The sequence below is a fragment of the Ursus arctos genome, unplaced genomic scaffold, assembly GCF_023065955.2.
Source record: "Ursus arctos isolate Adak ecotype North America unplaced genomic scaffold, UrsArc2.0 scaffold_29, whole genome shotgun sequence".
NCBI lineage: Eukaryota > Metazoa > Chordata > Mammalia > Carnivora > Ursidae > Ursus > Ursus arctos.
Window position 1 is genome coordinate 32,409,510 of NW_026622974.1, and position 22,714 is coordinate 32,432,223.

At 44.1% G+C, this 22,714-nt stretch overlaps 1 protein-coding gene across 1 annotated transcript in view; it reads left to right on the forward strand.

The window, feature by feature from the left end:
- The first annotated feature begins 257 nt into the window (after positions 1-257).
- Positions 258-22,714, forward strand: part of SH3BGRL2 (SH3 domain binding glutamate rich protein like 2) — a 59,838-nt gene continuing 37,381 nt past the window's right edge. The window contains exons 1-2 of the mRNA XM_026507025.4: positions 258-318; positions 1,570-2,345. Of these exons, the coding sequence (XP_026362810.1) occupies positions 2,301-2,345 (45 nt within the window). The 5' untranslated portion in view covers positions 258-318; positions 1,570-2,300. The remainder of the gene's footprint in view (positions 319-1,569; positions 2,346-22,714) is intronic.

Consider the following 22,714-nt stretch of genomic DNA (forward strand, 5'->3'; position numbering starts at 1 on the left):
TGTTCTCTTCCTACTGACTAGCTTCTTCAGCTTCTCTGGTTCTCATGTTGAAACATAGATTCTGAAAGCTCCCAGCTTCCATGACACAAGTTAAAGTTTAAGCTCTCTCTTTCCCAGTGCTAAGTCCAAATCCTTAGGGTAGGGATGTTGCCTGGCTGCGCTTGGGTCAGGTGTTCACCCCTAGACCAACGAGCTGTGGCTAACTGAGCTCTGAGTCTTGCTTTATGAACAGGGCTTTGGGGCACCACCCCTACAACCTCTTAGATCAGAGCTGAGGAACAGATTTCACAAAAGAGCAAGGAGCTAGGCAGACAACTGGTGAGTGTCTCCTGCTGTGCTCATTCCAAACCTACATTTTCCCCATTGTCCTATTAGTCCCCTCATATCCCTTTCTGAAGCACAACCAGCTCCTTGTTGAGCTCATAAACTCTGCATATTCTCACCCTGCATTCCCCCTATCTGCCAGCAGATACTCTACTCACCTTCAAAGTCTCTTCTAAAAAGCCACCCTTTCCTTTATATCCACACAACAATCTATTGGTACGGTGTGTCTTGTTCTGTTGCTATTTCTGTACCTGCCTTTTTGTTTTGCAGACAATAGGTGCTCTGCTGACTGAGGAAATGACAACTTTTCATCCACTTTCGTACCTTTCAGAGAATAGGCTCTGAGTTTCTATTTGTTGAGTTTAACCATATTCTCGCAGCTGAATAATTCCAAACTTAAGAAAATGTTGACTTTTAACCGTGGCAGTTATGTAGGAAATGTAGTATCTACTTTTAAGAAATTATTTTAAATTTTATAAATATTCATTTCCACATGTATGGTAGCCAAATTAAAGTGCATATGCAGAGAGATATTAATTCCAGCAAAAGTTATATTTAGTTATTGTTTATAAGAAGAAATAAAGTCCCATTAGGATCGGATCTTCTGTTAATGTACTAAATTAGAAAGGAATACTACAAAAATGATGTAAGATAATAACAAAAGGTTATAAACTTGAAATATTAAAAATTGCTCTAAAAAGCAAATGCTTCAAAATGATTAGTATCTATCTGTGCAAGAAATTTACCAAAGAGCTAGAGACTTCATTATCTAATTTCTTTCTTTCTAGAACTATTAATTAACATTGTTCCCAGAACTCTGCTGAACTCCCCTGCTGAAAGGCAGAAAGTAAATACAGTAACTGCAGAGAAAACTGGTTCATTTCCACCAAACCGTGAGAGGCTTGGGCTTTTGTGAAACAGAAACCACTTGCTAAATAACTATTCCTAAACCATTAAAAACTACATAAAAGCTTTTTATTTAACAGCATCCTCCTGGGAGACTGAGCTTGGAATGTGCATCGGGTCTGAAAAAGGCACAGATTTGGCTCAGTTGTAAATATTAGGTGCACAGAGGCGAAGCCATTGTGTTGAGTAGGGGGTGAGGTGGGTGGGGTCCTGATGCCCAATGTTGATAGAAGGATTCTAATTTCGCTTGGTATTTATTTTTTCTACTACAATTACAGTTTTGCTAAAAAAAATAAAATAAAATATCGGTTGTGCTCTCAGCTGGCTCCTAATTTTCAGCGTCTACAGAAGAAGAAGACGTCTCATTTAACCAAAGAATCACCTTCCTGCAATCTCCAGACCCACTGGGAAAACAGAAGAACGCCCAGCTCCACTGCCCGCACCGCGGCCACCTCCTGAGAGCCCCACCCGCCCCACCCGCCCCATCCGCCCCACCCGCCGGCCGCAGGTTAGGGCCTGCCCGGCGCGCTAGCGGTCTCAAGACCGCAGGTCTCCGAGGCTCGATCCCGTCTGTCGTTGTTTCTGCGTGGCGATGCTCCAAATCAGAAACCACAACACAGAACCCAAGCTTGGACTCTGAACCAAACCCTCTTGCCTAGCTTTCTTTTTCTCGGTCTCGCCGGGATCCTCGCTACCTCTTGTCACAGCGTCTCCCCAGCCTCTCCCTCCAGCCACCTGCGCGTGTAAGCGATTGTCACGCAGTAAGGAGGGGCTGGAAAGAGCTCAGTCCACCAGGCACTCCCGGGAGAGAACGAAACTACAACTCCCATCACGCCCCGCAGCCTGTTCCCGCCTCCTCCCCCCCTCCCCCCTCCTCCCTCGGCCAGCGGCCGGGAGGCTCTAGGCTTTTATCTGCGGACCGGCGGGAGGGAGTCAGGTCCCCGCGATCTTCCCCGACCCGATCGCTCTGCCCGGCGGCGGCGGCGGCGGCTCTTACCCGAGTTTTGCCTCCGCGTCCCCGCCAGCCCCGAGTCCGCGGGGGCAGACGGTCCGTCCCGGCGTGCGAGAGGATGGTGATCCGCGTGTTCATTGCCTCCTCCTCGGGTTTCGTGGCGGTGAGCACTGCGGGGACTGGCAGCGGGCCGGGGTCGGGTCTCCGGGGGTCGCGGGCGTCAGGCGCGGGTCCTGCGGTAGGCGCGCCCGGCTCGTCCCTGCGCGCCCCGGTGCGCGGCGCGTCGGGACGCGGGAGCCCGCGCCGGGCAGGTGATCCATCACACTTGCACAACAATGAAAAGGGCGGGGAGCGAAGGTGGGTGGGAGACCCCAGCTCACCCACAGGCCCACTCTGCGCGGTCTGAGACCGAGACAGCGCTGCGGGAAAATGGAGTCTGCGGGAAGCCCCCAGCTCCAGTAGTGTGGCTCGGGAATTTGGGGAAGGGGTAGCCTGAGAGCTTCGGGGGTCCCGCTTCCCTTGGTGTTAGTTCTTCCCGATTTGGGACATTCAGCCTGGTTATATTTTGTATAACCAGCTTTCATCTAGGCTGCTTCGCTACCTAGCTCCTGAATGAAGCAAGTTTAAGTAGTAATTGCTCTCCACCCTCCCTTCCTCACCACCCAGTACATTTCTTTAGTTTTATACCTGCGCAAAGAGAACTGTAAACCAGGTTTGTCCTGTCGTGCCAGGATTTTCTTTTATGTTTTGTCTTTTTTCCCCCTGCCTAGGATGCTATGAATATTTTTCCATCTTTATGTAAAGGTGTGTTCGGTTTCTTTACCCTTGTAGTGCCGTGGTCAGTTTCATCTTGAGGATGTATAAATTGTGGTCTCTTTAATTATTTTAAGCTGTTTTGTTTGGTCGATATTCTTTTTTTTTTTTTTTTTTTTTTGAAGAGAAGTTAAATAGCTAGTTGTCAGACTGTAAGGAAAAATTCAGTGGTATACTTGATAGCCCACCGAGTTTTACGTCATGTTTTACATGGTTATTAAGACTTAGATTCCTTAGTAAGCGTTAAGCTATAGATTTAAGAGGTTCCTTGGTGATGTATATAATCAAATACATCGAAAATGCTACATTGATTGCGTAAATTTGATCTGGTCAGTTGCCTGCCCATCAACAACCAGATTGTCCCAAAATTTGTTTCTGAAGCAGGTGGGATGGAGAATGGAATAAAATATTGTTTGTAAATCCTTATAAACCGTGGAGACTTTTTCTTCAAAAAGTAATCAACACCTAGTACAAAAAGACCCCTTTTTCATTAGGAACAATAGATGGGAAACTGCACCTTATCTTTTTATGCAGGCATGTGGTGGTCCCCATACTCCTGATAGTTTTGGTATTTCTGGTTCTTTGTGGTTGCTTAGTCATACCTGTCTTTTACCGATTTCTCTCTTGAACTGCACTTCATGTGTCAGGAAACCCATATTGTTTTGTGGGTAGATTTTTTTCAAATGTACTTCTTCCTAAGAATGCTACAAAGCTGCTGGTTTCACCACCAACTTGTATACTTCGGTGATTGTTGCAGTAGCATTTTATTGCTTACGGAAGGGCTGATCGGTAGCATTAAGTAGCGTGGGTTATGTTGGACAAGTCAAAGTCAAAACCTCAGGTAATTACCTGGCTTATCCTGTCGGCAGGTAATATATCAAGATAGTTCTGGAATTGTGCATCTCTGTTTCCTCAAGTCCATTAACAAGTATTTATTGTCTGCCTATGTCCTTTTTTAATTTTTAAATTTACTGTTAGGTGTTTTGCACATGAAGCTAGACTTAAGAGACCTAAGTTTTAATGCAGGCTCTGGCTAGTGGTGTAAGCTTGGATAAGGAGCTCCATCTCTGCCTCAGTTTCTCTTCTGTAGAATGAAGGGTTGTGATGTATAACTCAGAATTACATTCTAGCTTTAACCTGTTCTGATTTCATCAGTTGGGTAAATGTGGATAAATCCTTGTCACAGCGTTTTTTTTACTTTAAATGTATACATATTAGCCTCAAAGTGAGTTTGTTCTTGTCCTTTGGTGTTTTACTGTGATGTCTCAGGTCCCCTCACTGCCCTGCCTGGTAGTAGTTTGTGTTCTGACATGGTTTGATTTGAGCTGGAAGACGTAATTTGTTATCACATATGTACAGCCCATAAATAGTAATTATCTATTTTAATGGACCTAACTTTTTTAGGTCTCCGACAATCCTCAGTCAGTAAGTCCCTCTGATTCCAATATTATCTCTTATATTAACACACAGTTTTTCTGTAATAATGTAATGTTGATACTTTTGGTGGTGATAAGTATACGCTTATACGCAAGAATAATGATTTCTAAGAGATAATGAAGTTGTTTAGGTTAACTGTTGGCCTGGGGGGGTTAATGGGGCTTGTAGCATTAAGTTCTGTTAAGCTTTGATGGCACAGCCATAATGTTCTCCCTCCAGCAGTGTTGTGTTGACCATTGGTGCTGTTGTATTTGGTGACCGGCTGTGACTAGCAAGTGCATGGGAGAACAAATAATTTGATTTCCAAGTCAGTTTGATTCTGGCTAAACTTTATTAAACCACTAGGAAGGAATGTAACTGGAAATTGACTTTGCTGAGTCAGTCCCTGGTATTTCCAAAAAAGGTGCTCTGCCCCAAGCAGCAGCAGAGTTAAACAATCTATTTAGAGAAAATCTTCGTATTTTGTCTGACTTCCCTGAATTTTCCAGCTTCAACATGTAACAGTGATATTTGAAATAATTAACACCAAGGGATGGATGGTTGCCCTTTTATCCATCCCAGCTCCAGGTGAAATCTGCTTTTACTAGGAAATAAAGGACATGCCACATTATTATGCTGTGGATACCTAAAAAGCAGATTTCTTATGCAGGTGATAATGTTGCTCTCATTCATATTGCAGTGAAGGACATTTATTTCAGTCCTCAGAAAATAGTGTATTCCAAAAGGGCCATTTTAAAATTTAATTTATTCTGGTTGTATCCCCGAAAGCGGGTGTCTTGGTAACTTTATTCTGGAAATATATTAATATGACTTTTCAATTTAAAAACATTGAAATCTGTTAATTATTTCATTCATTCATTATTTAATCATTCAGCAAGTATTTTCTAAGGGTCTGCTGCTTGCCCAGGTCTGTCCTTGTTCATGTGGGGAACTGGAAGAGAGTAGAGGATGTGGTCTCTGCCCTCAAGGAATTTAGGTGGGGACCAGGTGGGGAGATAAGATAGGAGAGCTAAAGCCACCAGTAATAAAGTACAGCCCAAGGACACTTGCCTCTTTCAGAACATATTATCGGAGATAGAAATAATACAGGGGCAGAGGGATACATTGCAGGATGTCAGATAAGGAGGAAATGTGCCAGAAATCATAAAATATGCATGTGGGAGCCTTAGGCAGATGGCAGGGAGAGGAATTGAGTTAGATTTGGAGCCTGGGAGAGAGTGCAGAGCCCACCTTGTTCAGGCTGGAAAGGGAGGAGCTTTGGGTAGAAGAGGGCAGGCGGCGGCTGACCCTGTGGACCTCATTTGAGGATGGGGTAGACTTTCAGTTCCTGCAAGAAGCCCGTGATAACAAACTGTAGAACTCAGCATCTCAGAGATGTCTTGTATCTGCAGCTTGCCTGCTGCCTGGAGCCTTTTGTCCCCAGGTAACAAGGGACTCTCTGGCAGGGAGGGACCCCTGGTACAAGATTTTAGAAAAATCTTTACCCCTGTGCTTGCCTTGAGTAAAATATCTCAAAAAAAGAAATACAGTCTTTCACTCTTTGTTAAAGTTTCTGGGCTCCGTTGAGCTGGAAGAAAACCTAAAGCAGTTTTCTTGTGACGTCCAACCACCGAAAATCGCAGAGAAGGAAATTTGGGCGCAGAGATTAAGTGGCTTACCCAGAGGTCATTTATGTCAGTCACTGCAGAGCTAAAGAAGGGTTAAATGGACACCAGGTCTCCGGACTCCTGAATGTATTCATTCCTGTGTTCATTCAGCAATGCATTCATTCATGCATCGATTGACTGTTGCATTCGTCAGTCATTGAAAACCTAAGTGCCAGGCTCTGTTAGGTGCTGCTAGGTGCTAGGTGTTGGTGAGAGTCAGGAGAAAGATTTCAATGCTGGCCTTAGGGCACAAATCAGCACTAACTCTACAGCTCAAAGACTTGGGTTACAAACCGTTTACACAAAGAGAAGGAAGGGCTGATGTGACCTTGGGCAGTGTTTCCGTGGAGCAGGGTGAAATGAACAGTATATCCTTGGATATTGGAGAGGGACCATCCCTGGGAGGAAACGATGCAAAGACATGGGAAGCAAAGTTGGAAAACAGCTTTACCCAGGGCTGCTGCTGTATTTTCCAGTGCAGGTAAGAGTAGCCGGGGAGCTCGTGGAGACTGTGCTCAGAGTTGCCGGGATCCCTGCGACTGTAGAAAGCACACCCTGCTGGTTTGCATGACATACCTGCTTTGCACATGTAGTAACCCGGGAAGGGGTTACATCTCCACAGGGTGTATTCAGTGAAGCTTCACTTGTGAGGAGGCCCCGGCAAGGAGTCCAAGGCAGAAAAGTCAGGATATGACCATGTAGAACAGACTAAGACTGGGCCGTAATTCCTAATGATTCTAGTGCCAGAGGAAGCTGCTGAGGGTAAGCCTGCGTCGTGAGCCTATTTATGTATTTATTTATAAAGATTTTATTTATTTATTTGAGAGAGAGAGTGCACAGGCTGCGCTAGAGCCCGCGAGCAGGGGGAGGGCAGAGGGCGAGGGAGCAGGACCGGCAGACGCGGTGTTGAGCGCAGCCCGATGCAGGGCTCCACCCCAGGACGCCGAGATCGTGACCTGAGCTGACGCTTAACTGACTGAGCCACCCAGGCGCCCCTCGTTAGCCCCTTTAACTCACTGAATCTTCTGAGCGCGGGGGCAAGGGGGTTCTGTAGTCCCATTTTACAGACGAGGAAGCTGAAGTTAAGTGCCCTGATGAGATCGGACGCAGTGGAGGATGGGCTCCTGAGTCAAACTCCAGCGGGCAGGTAGCTCTAAAGTTTCCAGAGCAGTTCTCCTCTGTGGGCCCCGTGACACCCTGGGGGGATGCGAGGACCAGCGATGCTGACAGCCCCCACAAGAACTGCCCTTGCAAAGTGCCAGAGGTACCCTTGATGAGGAATGGTGTCGAGGGGCATCGGCAGGTGAGGGTGTGGAGTGAGGCTGGGAGTGAGAGCATGTGACGAGTGACCAGGAGAGGCGGCCGAAGCTGGGGGTGTGAGCAGGGATGTGATTGCAAGGGAAGGCCAGTGCCTTAATTTCTGAAGGGCTGCCGTTAACAAAGCACCGAAATCGGGGGCTTAACCGAAGTTTGTCGCACGGTTCTGGAAGCTACATCAAGCTGTTGGCAGGGCTGCCTCCTTCTTAGGGCTGTGAGGGAGGCTGTGTTCCGGGCCTCTCTCCTAGCTTCCGCTGGTTTGCTGACACCCTTTGACGTTCCTTGGCAAGTAGATACATCGTTTTGCTCTCTGCCTTCATGTCACATGGTGCTCTCCTTGTGTGTGTCCTCCACGGTGTCCGGATTTCTCCGTGTTATAAGGACCCAGGCCTATTGACTAGAGCCCACCCTAATGACTTCATCTTAATTGATCATCTGCAGAGATCCTGTTTCCGAATAAAGTCACATTCATAGGTACCAGGGGTTAGGATTTCAGCGTTTTGGGGGGTGCACAATTCAACTCTTAACAACATGGACTATGAGGGTTGAAATAGAAACACTAATTAATAGAATTTCCCCCTTTAACTGGAAAGACTGTAGTCCCATTTCTTGAATCTTTAAATTAGCAGCTGGATATGGAATTGTAGTCAAAGTGTAAGGTCTTTTGCTAGGAAGGGAGATTTAGCAATATCCCAACTGAAGACCTGACCTCAGTTTTTCTAGTTCATTTTGCTATTTCCCAAATTTGATGCTTTCCCATTCTACAATAATATTCTAAACTTAGAATCAAGGACATGGACTCTTACAAAATTAGGGGCTTTTTACCCATTCGTATTTGGATACTTTTAATAAACATTTCTATTTGAAAAAATGAAATTTTGACAAGAATTTATCACATGGAATATAATGTAGTTTCCATATTGCAGGAATTTAAGACTGAGTCTTGTTTTTTCTGTGTTTTTCAATTTTTTGGTCAAAACAGAAAAGGAAAACAAATGTAGTGAAAAAAGTTTAGTAAGAAGCAATGCGAGATACCAAATTAAATAATATTTCTTTAGATTTTTTTTCATGATTTAATTTATTTAAGATTTTATTTATTTATTTGAGAGAGAGAGAACAAGCAGGGGGAGGGGCAGGAGAAGAGAGAAGCAGACTCCCTGCTGAACAGGGAGCCCAATGCAGGGCTTGATCCCAGGATCCCAAGATCATGACCTGAACACTTAACTGACTGAGCCACCCAGGCGCTCCTTCGTATTTAATTTACAAAAAAATTCTGAAATGAATTGTGGTTTTATTTTTCCAGTAAAGTTAGACGTGGTTGACAGGATAGAAAAAAGTCTAGATTCTTAATGAATGTTTCACTTTTAAAAACAAAAATTAGTGTGACTTACTGATCATTATATGTGAAAGTTTAAAATACTTTATTTTCAAATGCAAATTTAAAAAATGGGATCAAGAAATTATTACTGTAATTGCTGTCAGTTTTTTTAAAAGTTACCCTCCATACTCTAACCTCAAAAGGAGACCCCTTTCAGGTTTCAGCAAATTTTCAGTAGAACTGCTTTAGCGGATGTCCCATAGCTGCTGAGTTTGCTAGCAACAGAAGTTATTCTGATTCAAATTACATTCTTATATTAATTATTTTTCTGTGATTAGCCTTTGTTACACTGTCTATTCATTATGTGAAAAAGGACCTTAGCTTTCCAAATTAGAAATTTAGTGAAAACAACTTTTTTTTCCCAATGAAATGGCAAATGCTTATTAATATTTGAGGAAGATTTTCCACTTCTGACTATGTACACTTGTTTTTTGGGGGTCTTTTTCTAGTCATAGTTTAAAAACATGTCATTGAGGGGCGCTTGGGTGGCTCAGTTGGTTAAGTGGGGGACTCTTGACTTCCACTCAGGTCATGATCTCAGGGCCCTGAGTTTGAGCTCTGCATTCAGCAGGGAGTCTACTTGACATTCTCTCATTCTCTGTCAAATAAATAAAATCTTAAAAAAAAAGAAAACATGTCGTTGAGCCTTTCTGTTGAGTGACCCTTGAGACCAGTAGTGATCGGTATGGGGTGGTTGCGGGGCGGGAGAGGTAGGGTTTGGAGACCAGAAGCCTACAAGCAGCCGCAACCCAGCAATGTAGTTTGAGGCAGTGCCGCTTCCCTTCTGTCTGGCCTCTTTTGAAAATAGGCTTACCTGAGGTGATCTGCCTAATTCCTCAGGAACTGAACTACGGTAACTAAAAGTGTTGATATTTCTTTTATGTTTGATTTTTTTTTTTTTTTTCCCTGAACTCTCAAAAAGAAACCAACCTAGGAAAAGCACCTTCTGGGCTCGCGACAGTTGGCTGTAGGACTGAAAGCTGAACTAGGTGTTGGCCGCTAGGGGGCCCCCTCCCAACAAACCCAGGTGCTTTTAGGCTAGCCAGCCCCCGGAGGCTAGAGCAGTGTGGTTGGTCCCCTGGATCTGGTTCCCTCTGTTACCATTGACAGCTTGTTCAGTCCTGAAGGGACTGAACTCTTGGGCTGGCTCCGTACCTGGAAAAACCCCAAAGGGGGTTTCCTGGAACTGACCCCTGAAAGTGAAAGGGCAGGGCGTGGTGCGCATAAGGGTGTGTCTGCCTCGTTGTGGGACCTTTGTAGGCTCTCTGCCAGCATCGCTTCAGAACTCCTGAAGCCGGAAATGGAATGCTGGCCATGACTGAGGGCAAAGGGTTTTAGGTACCTCAGGATGTGTTTTCCATTTCCTCCCGGTGATGGCTCGGATCTGGAACTGGCTTTTTGTCAGCTTGGGCCTAGTGGATTTGGGAGTAGAGGGCTGAGAAGAAGAGACCCAATTAAGTGCCGTGCTTGATGGTCAGTCAGTGGTATCTGGTAAATGCAAGTTTAGTTAAGGTCAGTAGCTAGTACTGCATACCAGTCCTATATTGCAAACCCAAGGCAGCACAACCAACATAGCTTGAGTTCGTTTGTTTTCCTTTTGGTGTTACACAAGGAGTGGGAGTATCTTCTTCATTCGTGACATTCCCATGTGATTTGAAGCTTACTAGTTCTCTGCTTTAGTAATTATGTTCATTAGGATAGTTCTTTGAATGGGAATTGGCCACTTCCATAAGCCTGGGTCCTCTATTGACAGGAGTTTTGGGTCGCACTGACATTTTATGATAAATAAACTACTTACTAGCCAAAGTAATTGTTTGGGTTGAACGTTTGCTGACTTATTTAATTCTGGTGTTAGCTTATATTCAAGCCAAGCACCTACTTCTGCCCCATCCACGGATTATCGATCATTGGAAGGCAGTGTCGTCTCATGGTCAGGGCAGAGGCTGTCCAAATCCTAGCTCTGCCCTTGATGAAGGACATGGCTTCAGGCAAGGAACCTCAGACTCTTCATTTGTAAAACTGGGATTGGAACAGTACTTTCTGGATATGACTGCATCGAGCCCTGGATGAGTAAGTCCTCCGTAGGAGGTATTTAGCAGGTGCCAGGTGCATAGTAAGTACTCAGTGCATGTTATCTCTTATCCCTCTTATATCTCCATCGACAGCAGCATAGGGGTAACAGCGCTAATAAAACAATTAAAAAATTATAACCTTGGGTCATGTAAGATCTTTAATCGTCAAAAAAATTATGTACTGTATATAAGCCAAATTATGTACTTACTAAGCCTAGGATGGATGCTGGTGTAATTTTAGAGTTTTTAGTAAATTTAAGTAGAAAGAGGTTTTTTTCTTTACTGAAATTTGAAATTTGAATTGAATAATTAATAAGAACATTACAATTTGAGGTTATTCCCCCCCAAAAATCACTTAATTCGAGTTCTGTAATTTTTGAACATTTTATAGGTACACAGCATGCCATGCATGAGACACTAAACCATATTTATTCATTACCTACAGAGTGCTTACTCTGACGTAATTGGTCACTGTTCTTTGCTGTACCTAGTACATGAATTTAGAGTCCTGGTTTGATTTAAGGCTTCCTATACTTAGCAAGTAGATTTCATCCCAAATGACAGGTCTGACTGATAGATGGTGAAGCTGGAAGAGGGGTTTTGGAGCTTTTTCTGGGATCAGCTGGGAAACAAACAGTGTGATTGACCGTTGATGTCTGATCTGGCACCAGAGGAGGGAGGACCAGGGCTTATGTCACGTATTTGCCAGCCCTCAGATTTGCATAACTGAATGTAGAGTATTTTGAGTCTGTGAGTAAATTGGAAAAGAAATATGAGACATCAAGTTGAATTGATGGATGGACAGTATCCTCTGCAAACATCTCACCCCACATCCAAGGGGAGGGTGGTAGAGAAGGGCCAGGAACTCTCTGTTTAATGAAGGTGAGTGAAGAAAGTGATTCTTGTGACTGTGAAACTGAATAGTGAATTTTGATGCTTGCAAAACATTTGTGGGGAGCTTTCCTAGGTGGCAGAAGGGCAGGCGGATGGTGGTAAAAGAGGTTGGGGGCTTTGTGGGAGAAGTTGGTAGAAACAGAAGGGGAGAAAGACACTGGAATAGGTGGACTCTTGGGTACGTCCTCCTCAAAGGAACGTGGCATGGTGGCCATTTATGTTCATTCCCTTTACTCTCTCTAGCAGAGTAGGAAACTGAAGCTTAGAAATTTCAATTAACTTGCCTTGTCATAGAATCCAGAAGGTACAGACGCTAGATCGGTGTCATCCATTTTCCTAATGGCCGTGTCCCAGAGGAAGGAGTCAGAAGTTAAAGAGAAATTGGAATACATAGTCTTTGAAGACACTGTTGAATGTTTTGCTGAATGTCCTGAAACCAGATGTATGATTTACCTCAAGTGCAATTCTCTGGAGACAGCAGGATGGGATAGGAAAGTAATAGGGTAATATGGGAGAAGGAAAGTTGGCCAGGATAAGGTCCAGGGCAGAGATATTTAATCTCTTGGGACCTTTTGGGCCACGTGAGATCTACTGGGACAAATGGTGGTGGGGGTGGTGGTGGTGGAAGTGTGTGCTCTCATTCTTTCCATCTGGGATCCTCTGTTCTTGGGAGACATTTTCTCCACAGGCGCATCATTCCCTGTTTTCTACCCTGTAAATAATGAGTCCTTTTGGGTGGAAAGAGTTTATCAGTATATTGCAGCCCACTGTGCGAGTTCAGTGCAAGGGTGGATGGAAAGTGGGAGGCCAGAGCAGGCCTGTTAGTGGTTGTAGGGGAGGGAAGGCCTGTGGGAGCGCAGACTTCCACTGTGTGTCGAGGGAAAGAGGCATCAACATGCCCGGGAAGGCAGGAGGGGCCGCAGGAGCAGGAGGGCATTCATACACCTCATCTGCCTGGTTTAGTAATTGTAATTTCTGTGCCTTCCCTACTGTCGGCCATCTCCTCTCTATGATCAGACTCTTTACATGTGATTTACTGAGAGGGCCTCGTCAGTATGGTTGGTAGAAGAAATTTGTGTGATACAAACAAGATGATAAGTGGAAAGAAGGTGAGCTTTAGGAGTAGAGGACCTGGGTTCAGATTATGGCTCCAGCGCCCTCAGTGGCAAGGTGGCGTAGCAAGTCTTTTAACTCCTCTGGATCTCGGTATCTCCGTTTGTAAAGTTGTTGGAACTTAATGACAGGGCAGCCGTTAATAATATTATGAATTTCATTTACATTTAAGTCTATAATAATTCTCTGGACTTTGTGAATTTTCAACTCTAAATAAGCTATTCAGATTTAATGAAGGAAAAAAATTATTGTTCTAGTCAGACAGTAGGTCCTGAGTGAGATGGAACACATCTGTAGGAAGACCCGAACCTGACATTGTGTATTAGGGTCCGCGTCGGCTAGAGGTCACAGTCTAGTTGTAGAGGCTAGGACCCCTTCTTTTCTGAGTTAACACAGTGTTTTAAAATGTTTTTGAGCAAAGATTTGCATTTGAGGGAGATGTCTTTCTCACACACGTACAATCTCAAATTCCTGCTCTTCTTGAGACATCTGAAGATCTCGGCCCCCGTGCCTTACTCCGTCATGCTGTGGCTGTGTCAGAGTTGATCAGTGGTGGCCCCTTCATAGGGGCATGTGCCCTTGGGGGTCTCCACACCCCTACCATTCCCTCTGTCCTCCCAACTCGGAGCCGTTTGTTACTGAGCGTGTGCTGTTCTTTTCCCCATAGTACGAAGTGTTTCTTGGCATGTATGTTTATCAAAAGTGGGAAACCACAAGATCATATTGAGAGAGTTCTATATGTGTTATGAAGAATGGAAGCCAGTGAAAGTTTTTTTTTTTTGTGGAAAGATGGAAATAGTAGTCCTAAATGGTTATTTGGTGCTTGTTGGCTTCATTCCTTAATGTTAACTACCTGACTCCGGTGGGCATTTGAATGACTCTGTGGAACCTAATTATTACGGGAAGTAAAAAGTGTCTGTTTCCTGTCTGTGCTTGGTGCTGGCCTCTCGGTCGCTCTAATCTCTGAACTGCTACTTGAAGTCATTATACTCTAGGACAAAACTTCCTGGAAAAGCTTAAAAATAAGCTTGATCATACCCTCAGCCAGGTTGTATCACCAGCGTCACCGTTGTCATTTTGGTGTGGGTCCTTCTTCATTGTGGGGTTGTTCTGTGCATCGCAGACACCAAGCACCGTGCCTGGTCTCTACTCACTGGGTGCAGTTGCGACGATGAAAAATGTCTCCGGATATTCCCGAATGTCCCCTAGCGGGCAAAATCGCTCCTGGTCGAGAAGTCCTGCTCTCATCTGTAGTAGCAGAGAGGAGACGCTCACAGAGAGAAGACTCAGATTGCTTTAAAACTGGCAGGAACTGAAGAGATCATTTGATTCATCTTTCTCTTCTGCTGAGGTGTGAGCTGTTAAATTACTAGTTAAGTCTACACTGCTTGTCCTGGTATTTCTAGAACAGTGCATGGTGGACCTAGAATATTGCACTGGGAGCTGGGAGACTGAGTCTGGTTCTGGTGATGACATTTTTTTTTCTTTTTTGTTAACTCTGTGCCCATCATGGGGTTTGAACTCACAACCCCGAGATAAAGAGTCACATGGTCTACCAACTGAGCCCGCCAGGTGCCCTCCCCCCACCCTTTTGCTGCCATTTAAATTAGCTTTCTCTTTTTAGACAAGAAACTTAGCTTCTCTGGACTTCAGGTTTCTCATCAGGCTGTTATTGTTGTTTTTAATTGAGATATAATTCACATACCATAAAAATCACCCTTTTCAATTGTACCTTTCAGTGGGTCTTCGTATATTCCCTATGTTATTACCACTAATTCCAGAACCTTTCCTCACCCCAAAAGCTTATGTCCATTAACAGTGACCCTCCATTCCCTCCTGCCCCCAATGCCTGGCAACCACTGATCTCCTTTCTGTCTCTAGATTTGCTTATTCTGGACTTTTCACATAAATGGAATCCCACGTTATGTTGCCTTTTGTGTCTGGCTTACTTAGCATGATGCTTTCAGAGTCCACGTATGTCGTAGTATATATCAGTACTTCATTTCTTCTTATGGCTGAATAATATTCCATTGCATCAATATACCACGTTTTGTTTATTCATTCATCAGTTGATGGACATTTGGACTGTTCCCACTTTGGGTCTATTTTGAATAACGCTGCTGTGAACATTGGTGTGATCGTATGTTTTCAGTTCTCTGGGATATAGACCTAGGAGAAGAATTGGTGGTTTGTATGGTATCTCTGTGTTTGACTTTGTGAGGAATTGCCAGGCTGTTTTCCAAAAGCGGCTGTTCTGTTTTTTATTCCTGTTGGCGAGGTGTGAGGGTGCCAGCTTCTCTGCGTCTCCACCAGCACTTGTTACTGTCCGTCTTTTCGATGACAGCCATTTTAGTGCGTGTGTAGTGGTATCTCGGCGTGGTTCTGATTTGCACCTCTCTAACAACTAAGAATGTTGATGCTTTTTAAGAACTAGTTTAGATCCTTCTTTTGAAGAGCTCCTCTAGCTTTGGGTTTTTAAGTTTTTTCTTCTGTTCTACATCTGAACCAATATGAATAACACAGAATTGAGTCCTTAGGGATATCTACTTTGGAAATTGATTGGGTTAATCTGTTCTCCTATATTTACGAGTACCTTTTATTAATCTGTTCTCGTATATTTACGAGTACCTTTTATTACACAGTGTTTAGCCATATTCAGGATGCAGAATGGGTACATGGCATGATCCTTTCCCCTCCCACATAACTCCTAATCTGAGGAGAAAAGGTGAACATGGAAAACAGAGGGTAACACAGAGTCCTATGGAATGTAATGCTAAAATGACCTGTCTTGTAGGTAAGTCTCACAGGCGGGCGTGTTTATTTGGATGAGGACAAAGAAAGTCATATCAGAGCTAGAGAGAAAAATAGCATCCTCTTGAGTTGGGAAGGTGGCTGTTTTTAAGATTCTAAAAAATTTCATTTAAATAAAAATGTCCAGTGGAAACTTAAGAGTTTACTTTTTTCCCCCAGAATATTTTGTATGAGCTTGTGAACTGGAATACATGTCACCCTCCCTGTTCTTTTTTGTCAAAAAAATGAACTTGGTTTGTAAATCTGTGCTGCCCTTTGTGTGAGACTAGATGACTCCTTTTCCACCGATCTGTAGTTCCTGTACTCGGAGAGCAAGACGCATGGAGGCTCTCTGGTTAGTTCCACAGTGCTGTTTTAACAGCAAGCTTGGTTTTAAGAGATAATTAACAGGGATGAGATGATTAATAATTCACTTTTTGAATTCCTTTTCCATTAAAGGGGAGAAAAAGGCTTCATCCTTTTAACAAGATTAAGTCTGTTAGGTTCAGAGAGCTTAGAAAAACCTTATTGGCTCCCAACGGCTACCGCTTCAAGGCCTAACTTTCTGGCCTGGCATTTGGGGCCCTCTGTGACCTGATTCTGACCTACCTTTGCAGCATTTTCTCTTTCTGTTCCTTTGACTACTATATAAATACACCAGGCTTTTTTACCTTCTACCTTCTGTGCCTTTTCTCCTCACATCCCCTCTGCCTGTGCTCACCCTGCATTGTAACCAGATTCCCCTCCCTTCTTTGAAGCCTGTACCGTTTCCCAGGGAAGTCTTCCCCACGGCCCTCCCTTACTCCTCCTCCCTCCAAACTGGGAGGACTCTGCTTCTCCAGCTCAACATGGTGCAGCCTATGGAACTGCTTTCCTGGGGCCTCAACACATCCCACCCTTGGTTATAATTATTTTGTGCCCAGGTTGTTTGAACTACAAGTTGTAAGTTCTTTGAGGTCAGGGCTGTTGCATTCATCTTTCTATACCTCCACATTTCCTATTAAAGAACTTGGCGTGTAGCGTTTGCTGAATGAATGAAAAAGAAATATTGTTTCTGTGGCTTCCCTGTCAAAAATACCAAGCTTATCAAGAGTTCAAGACCATGCCGGAGTGGGACCGGCATGGAGCACAGACAGGGAAGTCTGCTCTGGAAAACATAAAGGGCTGTGAGGGACGTGATTTACAGGTTTCCCCTTCTATCCAAAAGTAGAGCATTCCTGTGAAACTTTTCGTAAGCCGAAATGGCATCAAGCAAAGAATCAGTTACCACTCATTTATATGAAAACAGTTTTGAGTGTTCCCAAACCCAAGAATATAACCCCTCTTAGGCTTTTTTGATACCTTAAGACACATCTTGCTAACAGATGCATAAAATAAATAGAGATAAAACACAGATGCTCATAGACACGGCTCAAAGCTATGGCAGCTTGGTGCTGAGCTGCTGAGTGTAGTTCTGGGGAAGGAGCTTGGGGTGCCACTCTCGCTGCTGGGGTGCTCACTGCCAAACACAGAATAGTATTTTCGTTTTTTGCCTTTTTCATAAAGGTGAAAATCCTCTTTGGATTTTTTTCAGTTAGTGAAAATAGGCGCTAATGTAGGCCTTTCATAAAAGTGAAGTGACTTACTGTGAACTTTCAAAAAGCGGGGATACCTGTATTTTACTGCTTCTTAAATAAGTGACATGAAGAATCTATGTTATTAGAAGTAATTTTATTATAATATTACTTCTCTTATGCAGATATCAGAATTCTAGAATCCCTATGTGGAAAGACCTGGAAGGAAGCAGAGGGGCCTCTGAGAGGCAGTTGGTTGTTCCACATGCTGGGGGCTGGGCTGGGGGGCTGGGGGGCTGCCCTTCAGAGCCTCACCTCAGACAGCTGAGTGACGTGGGCCACAGCAGTCTTCAGCTCCACAGGGAGCCAGAAAGGGAAGCTCTGAGATGTGCCAGCTGCCTCCTGGGGGCAGAACGAGAGAATTCCAGAAGCAGAGTTTCCGGCTCTAGTGGGTGTAGAGTAAAACAGCCGACTTTTACACATAAGTGGACTCTGAGAATGTCAGTGCACCACATCAAAGTTCAGAAATGCATTATACTGATGATTCTTCGTCCAGAACAGATTAAATCAGGTTTGGCTGTTTTGCTTTGATGTGGGGTGCATTTTGGAAAAATTTCTAAACTAACATTAGTTTAAAATAAATTCAAAATAAATTTGTGTTTAAAGGGACGAGCTTCAGTCACACAGAAAACCAGAATCTCTAATTCCAGGAGAGTATAACTTATTTGCTCCTACCTCTGTCCCCGTGTTGCGACTCCTCTTTTGCCCTCCATCTTCCTTTCTCTCTACCTGCAGGTGTGATACCTACCTGTAGGCTCCTTTCCCCCATCAACCTAGGAGCTGTTTGATTTATATTCCTTCCTTTTATATTTCTGATACTGTCTGTGCTTTTGTTCTTTGCTTACACGTCACCGACCTTCATAGCCACCCCCCCCCCTTCCCCACAGAGTGCTGCCCGGCTCCGGAGGCACCCCCTGCGACTGCCAGTTTCATATGGCAGTTCATGCTTGGCAAGCCCTATCTCTCCCCACCCCCATTAGACAGGCACTGCATCAAATTAGAGGCCTTGTTTTGTCACCTGTGTTCCTGTAGTTCCTAGGAGCCTAGCACAAGGTCTCCAATGGTCTCATAAAAACCTAGGAGTAAACAATGACTCCTTGACCTTTTAAAGAGACTTTAATTTTCTTTGTGCTGGCTCTCTGTGCATTCTCTCTCTCTCTCCTTTGTTAATTTCTCCACTTACTCTCTTGAGTCGAAATGGAGTGGAAAATTATATGGCTGAAGATAATAGAGAAATTTGAGGTGGAAACACCAGAATTCGGAGGTACTCTTCAAGACTTCGTTTTATCTGAAATGCAGGAGTTAGGGTCATCTGTAGAAAGGGTGAGTACCTGTGGAGTTTTGAGAAAGCTGTGAAAGCTCCCAGTGGCAGTTGTGTGAGATGCAAACAGAACCAAGTATCTAGTATCTAGCTGAAGCTAGATAATTGGGGTTTTTAGCAGATAAGGCACGTGGCTTTGCTCAGTGGCCCAAAGAGGGAAGATTAAGCCGATGACATGTCCAATCCAAGACAGGCTGGGTCCATAGAATGCAGGTAAGAGCATCCAACTTTCAGGGGTGCCTGGGGGGCTCAGTCAGTTAAGCATCTGCCTTCGGCTCAGGTCATGATCCCAGGGTGCTGGGATCGAGTCCCACGTTGGACTCCTTGCCCCATGGGGAGCCTGCTTCTCCCTCTGCCTGCCGCTCCCCCTGCTTATGCTCTTGCTCTCTCTCTCTCTCTCTGACAAAAGAATAAATAAAATCTAAAAAAAAAAAAAAAGGGAGTATCCAGACCTTCTCTTAGAGGTGTCAGTTTGTGTCTACAAAGGAAATGTGAACTGTTTATGTGATACCTTATAAAATGTCATTGTGAAAATGATTTGGTGTCCCTCAAATTACTTTCCAAATATAAGTAGAAGTAGTTTCCAGATCATCTCTTAGGATCACTTTCCACACAACTGAGGGTTAACTGATGCAGAAATGGGAGCAACATATTCAAAAACATGCTGTGCACAGAGTAGCATCTCCAGCCCTTGATAAGGGCATGGCCTTCGGCTGAAGGCCGGTAATTCTTGCCTGTGGAAAATACTGTCCTCAGCAGGATTTCCTCCTTACTACAGAGGATTTTGACTATCACAGCAAGTTTTGCTAGACCAGCTCTTCTGCAAAGTATCCTCTAATTAGCAGGAGGCACGTGTATGAGCAATTGTGTATAACTCTCATAGATAGTCTTGTAAAATAGTGGCATCCTAAATTCACATTTTATACTTGACTTTTTTCTTTAAGGAAGTAAACATGTAGTCTTGACAGAAAATGTAAAAACAGTAAAATCAAACCAACTACATCTTTCATTCCATTTGCTAATGTTTTTTATGGCCTCACATTGCCAAGTAATACAAGTTGTTGTTGTTTTTTAATCTAATTACATTAATTAATTAGTTAATTTTTTAAGTAAGCTCTATGCGCAATGTGGGGCTTGAACTCATGACCCTGAGAGCAAGAGTCGCGTGCTGTATTGACTGAACCAATCAGGTGCTCCTGGTTTTTTTGTTTTGTTTTGTTTTTTTAATGTAAACAAGTTTTTTTAAATGCAAACGAAAGGTAGTTTAATACATGTGTTGATGGAGAGATTAGTGAGAGCTGTGTACTTTGCATCAAGCAGGTGGGGAAGGAGACCTATGAGCTGACAGGTACGTGGTGAGCAGCTCCTCCGAAGCTACCCTGCTGAGTCCCGTTGGGGACGCAGATGTGATGCCCTCTCACGGTCTTCATCCTTCAGAGGAACTTATCGTTGAGATGGGGAACGGGGCGGATCCATGCAACTGTTACGACACCCTGCCAGGCTGTGTGTCATTCTGTGCTGGGTTGGCAGTGACTAGGAGTATAATGGGAGTTTGGTGAAGGAGGTGATCTGGGAAGGCAGTGGTTGGGGAAGTCAGGCTTCCTCAACCCTGGTGCTGTTGACTTTGTTGTGGACATCGTGGGATGTTTAGCAGCGTCTCTGGCCACTGCCCCCTAAATGCCAGCTGGCCACTGTCCCCTAAATGCCAGTAGTACCACCTGGTTGTGAGAACCAAGAATGTCTACAGACATGAACAAATGTCCTCGATGGGGAGACAGAATTGTTCCCAGTTGAGAACCCTGGGTAGGCATACACAGTTGAGTGCAGTGTGGATTTGGGGCGAAGCCGTGAAGAATAAACAGAACTTGTATAGGAAGTGTGGATAGTATGGGGAAGGTTTTAGGTGGGAGGAAACATTTAAGTAAAACCCAGTCAGGTTCTACAAAGGTCAGTCTTGGAGTAGGGCTACTCAGAGTATGACTTGTGGACCAAACTGTGTTGCTGATATTAGCGCTGCAATTGAAGGTAAACATTTAGAAACTTTTATAGCAAGTTCACAGAGTATTTTATGAGTTTGGTTTTTTTTTTTTAATGCTATAATAATAAAAACTTTAGGCTTCTCTCTCTCTCTCTCTTTTCTTTTAAGCATACCCAGCATGGGGCTTGAACTCATGACCCCGAGATCAGAGCCTCTACTTGTAACATGGAGTCTTGTTGGACCCTGGATAGCATTGATGTGAGGTTATGGCGGCTGACTGCTTAGTCAGTGGCCACAGGCCTGTGCTTGTGTCTTCTCTAGAAGCTTTGGAGAGCGTCAGTGTGCTGAGATTCCATCTGCCCCTTGTCTTTCACTGGATTTACTAAATTACTTATTTTATAATTTGTACCTGATAATTTCAGTATCTGAAGTGTTCATGGGTGTTTGTTCTCCCTTCTGTTTTTGTACCTCTGGCTCCTGATTGTGTTGTGTTTCTTGGCATGCTTAATTCTTGAATATTAGCTGTTTCCTTGCTAATATTTTAAAACTAATTGCTTGAAATAATATGTGGAGCTTAAGGCTTTGTCACTTCACTCGAAATGATATAATGGGACAAGAGTTCTTGGTTTCCCAGCTCCTGAATGTCAGTCATTTAGCAGAACGGAGAAGTGGGTGGTGGGCTGCTCGTTGGGAAATCTGGGTTCCAGCCCTGACTTGTGCTGCTTACATAGTGAATTATTTAGGGTAAGTTACTTAACTGACCTCTCTGTGTCTCAGTTTTACCATTTTGTCAAAAGACTAGATTGGCAGGCTATTGAATAACTGTAGGACAAATGACTGATTTCAGTATCGTGGTCCAGGCATCGGCAATGTCACATCCATTGTTTCTGCAACTTCATCATTTGCTGACGTAGTATGCAAGGTCCTTTAAAGTCAAAGAGGTATAGCGTTTGTTCCCTGCCCTCCAGAATTTAAAATTCTCTCTAAAATCCTAGTCTATTTGACTAGACAAAACCCATTAGCTCTTAGACACAAAACGAATTTGAGTAGCATGTTCTCTGCAAGTTTGGAGGAAGTGGAGGACATTCTGGACATGGGATGAGGCTGTGAGCAGTGGGCTCTAAGTTGGGCCTTGTAGGAAGAGTAGGACTTAAATGTTGAGAAGGCCAGAGGGCATTCCTGGTGAGGGAAGCAAGGTTCGGTCGCTGTGGGGAGGAAGTAAACGTAGGGAAAGGAGAGGTGGGAGATGGCATGAAGAAGTTGGGACCTCAGATGCCAATCCCACACACCTGAGCCATTCCTCCACAGCCCCCGTCCTCCTCACTCCAGCACTAGGCACCCACTGTTGTCTATAGGTTGGCCTATTCTGGACATTTTATATAAAGGGAATCATATAGTATATGGTCCTTTATGACTAGTTTCTTTCACTGAGCATGTTTTCAAGGTTCGTCCATGTTGTGGCATGTATCAGTACTTCATTCATTTTTGTGGCCAAGTAATACCCAATTCTATGGATATATAATGCCAATTCTTGAGCCCCACCCAAGCCTTACTGAGTGAGAATGTGGGGTTGACGTCCTTTCCAAAGTCTGTTTTGATCAGCCTTCTAGGAGATCCACGTGTACCTGTGGGTGGAGAGCCCTTGCTGCAGGGAGGTGGGGGAGGGGCATGAGGCTGGAGAGCTGGGCCTTGTGGGAGTTTTTTCTTTCATCTCAAGGATGATGAGAAGTTACTGAGAGGTTTTTAAACAAAGATATGAAGCCATTAGGTTTATGCTTTAATAAAAAAATCATTTTAGCTTCTCTGTGAAAAGCAGCTTGGGGAAATCTGGTTAGAAGAAGACACAGGGAACTGTAGATGAGAGACAGTGGCTTGGCATGGGCTAATGGGAGTGAAAATGGAGAAACACGGATAGGTTCAAGAAAAATTTTAAAAGCAGAATGATGATTAATTGCATCATCAGGGAGAGTCAAAGATGAAGTTCAGATTTCTGGGTTGGACAGGTAAGTGGGTCTTGGTATCATTACTAAGATCTTCTGAATTTTCTGATATATGAGTAATTTTTTGAAAAAATATTGTATTATTTGAGAGAGATAGAGCCCAAGGTGGGGAGGAGCTGGGGGAGGGAGAAGCAGACTCCCTGCTGAGCAGGGAACCTGA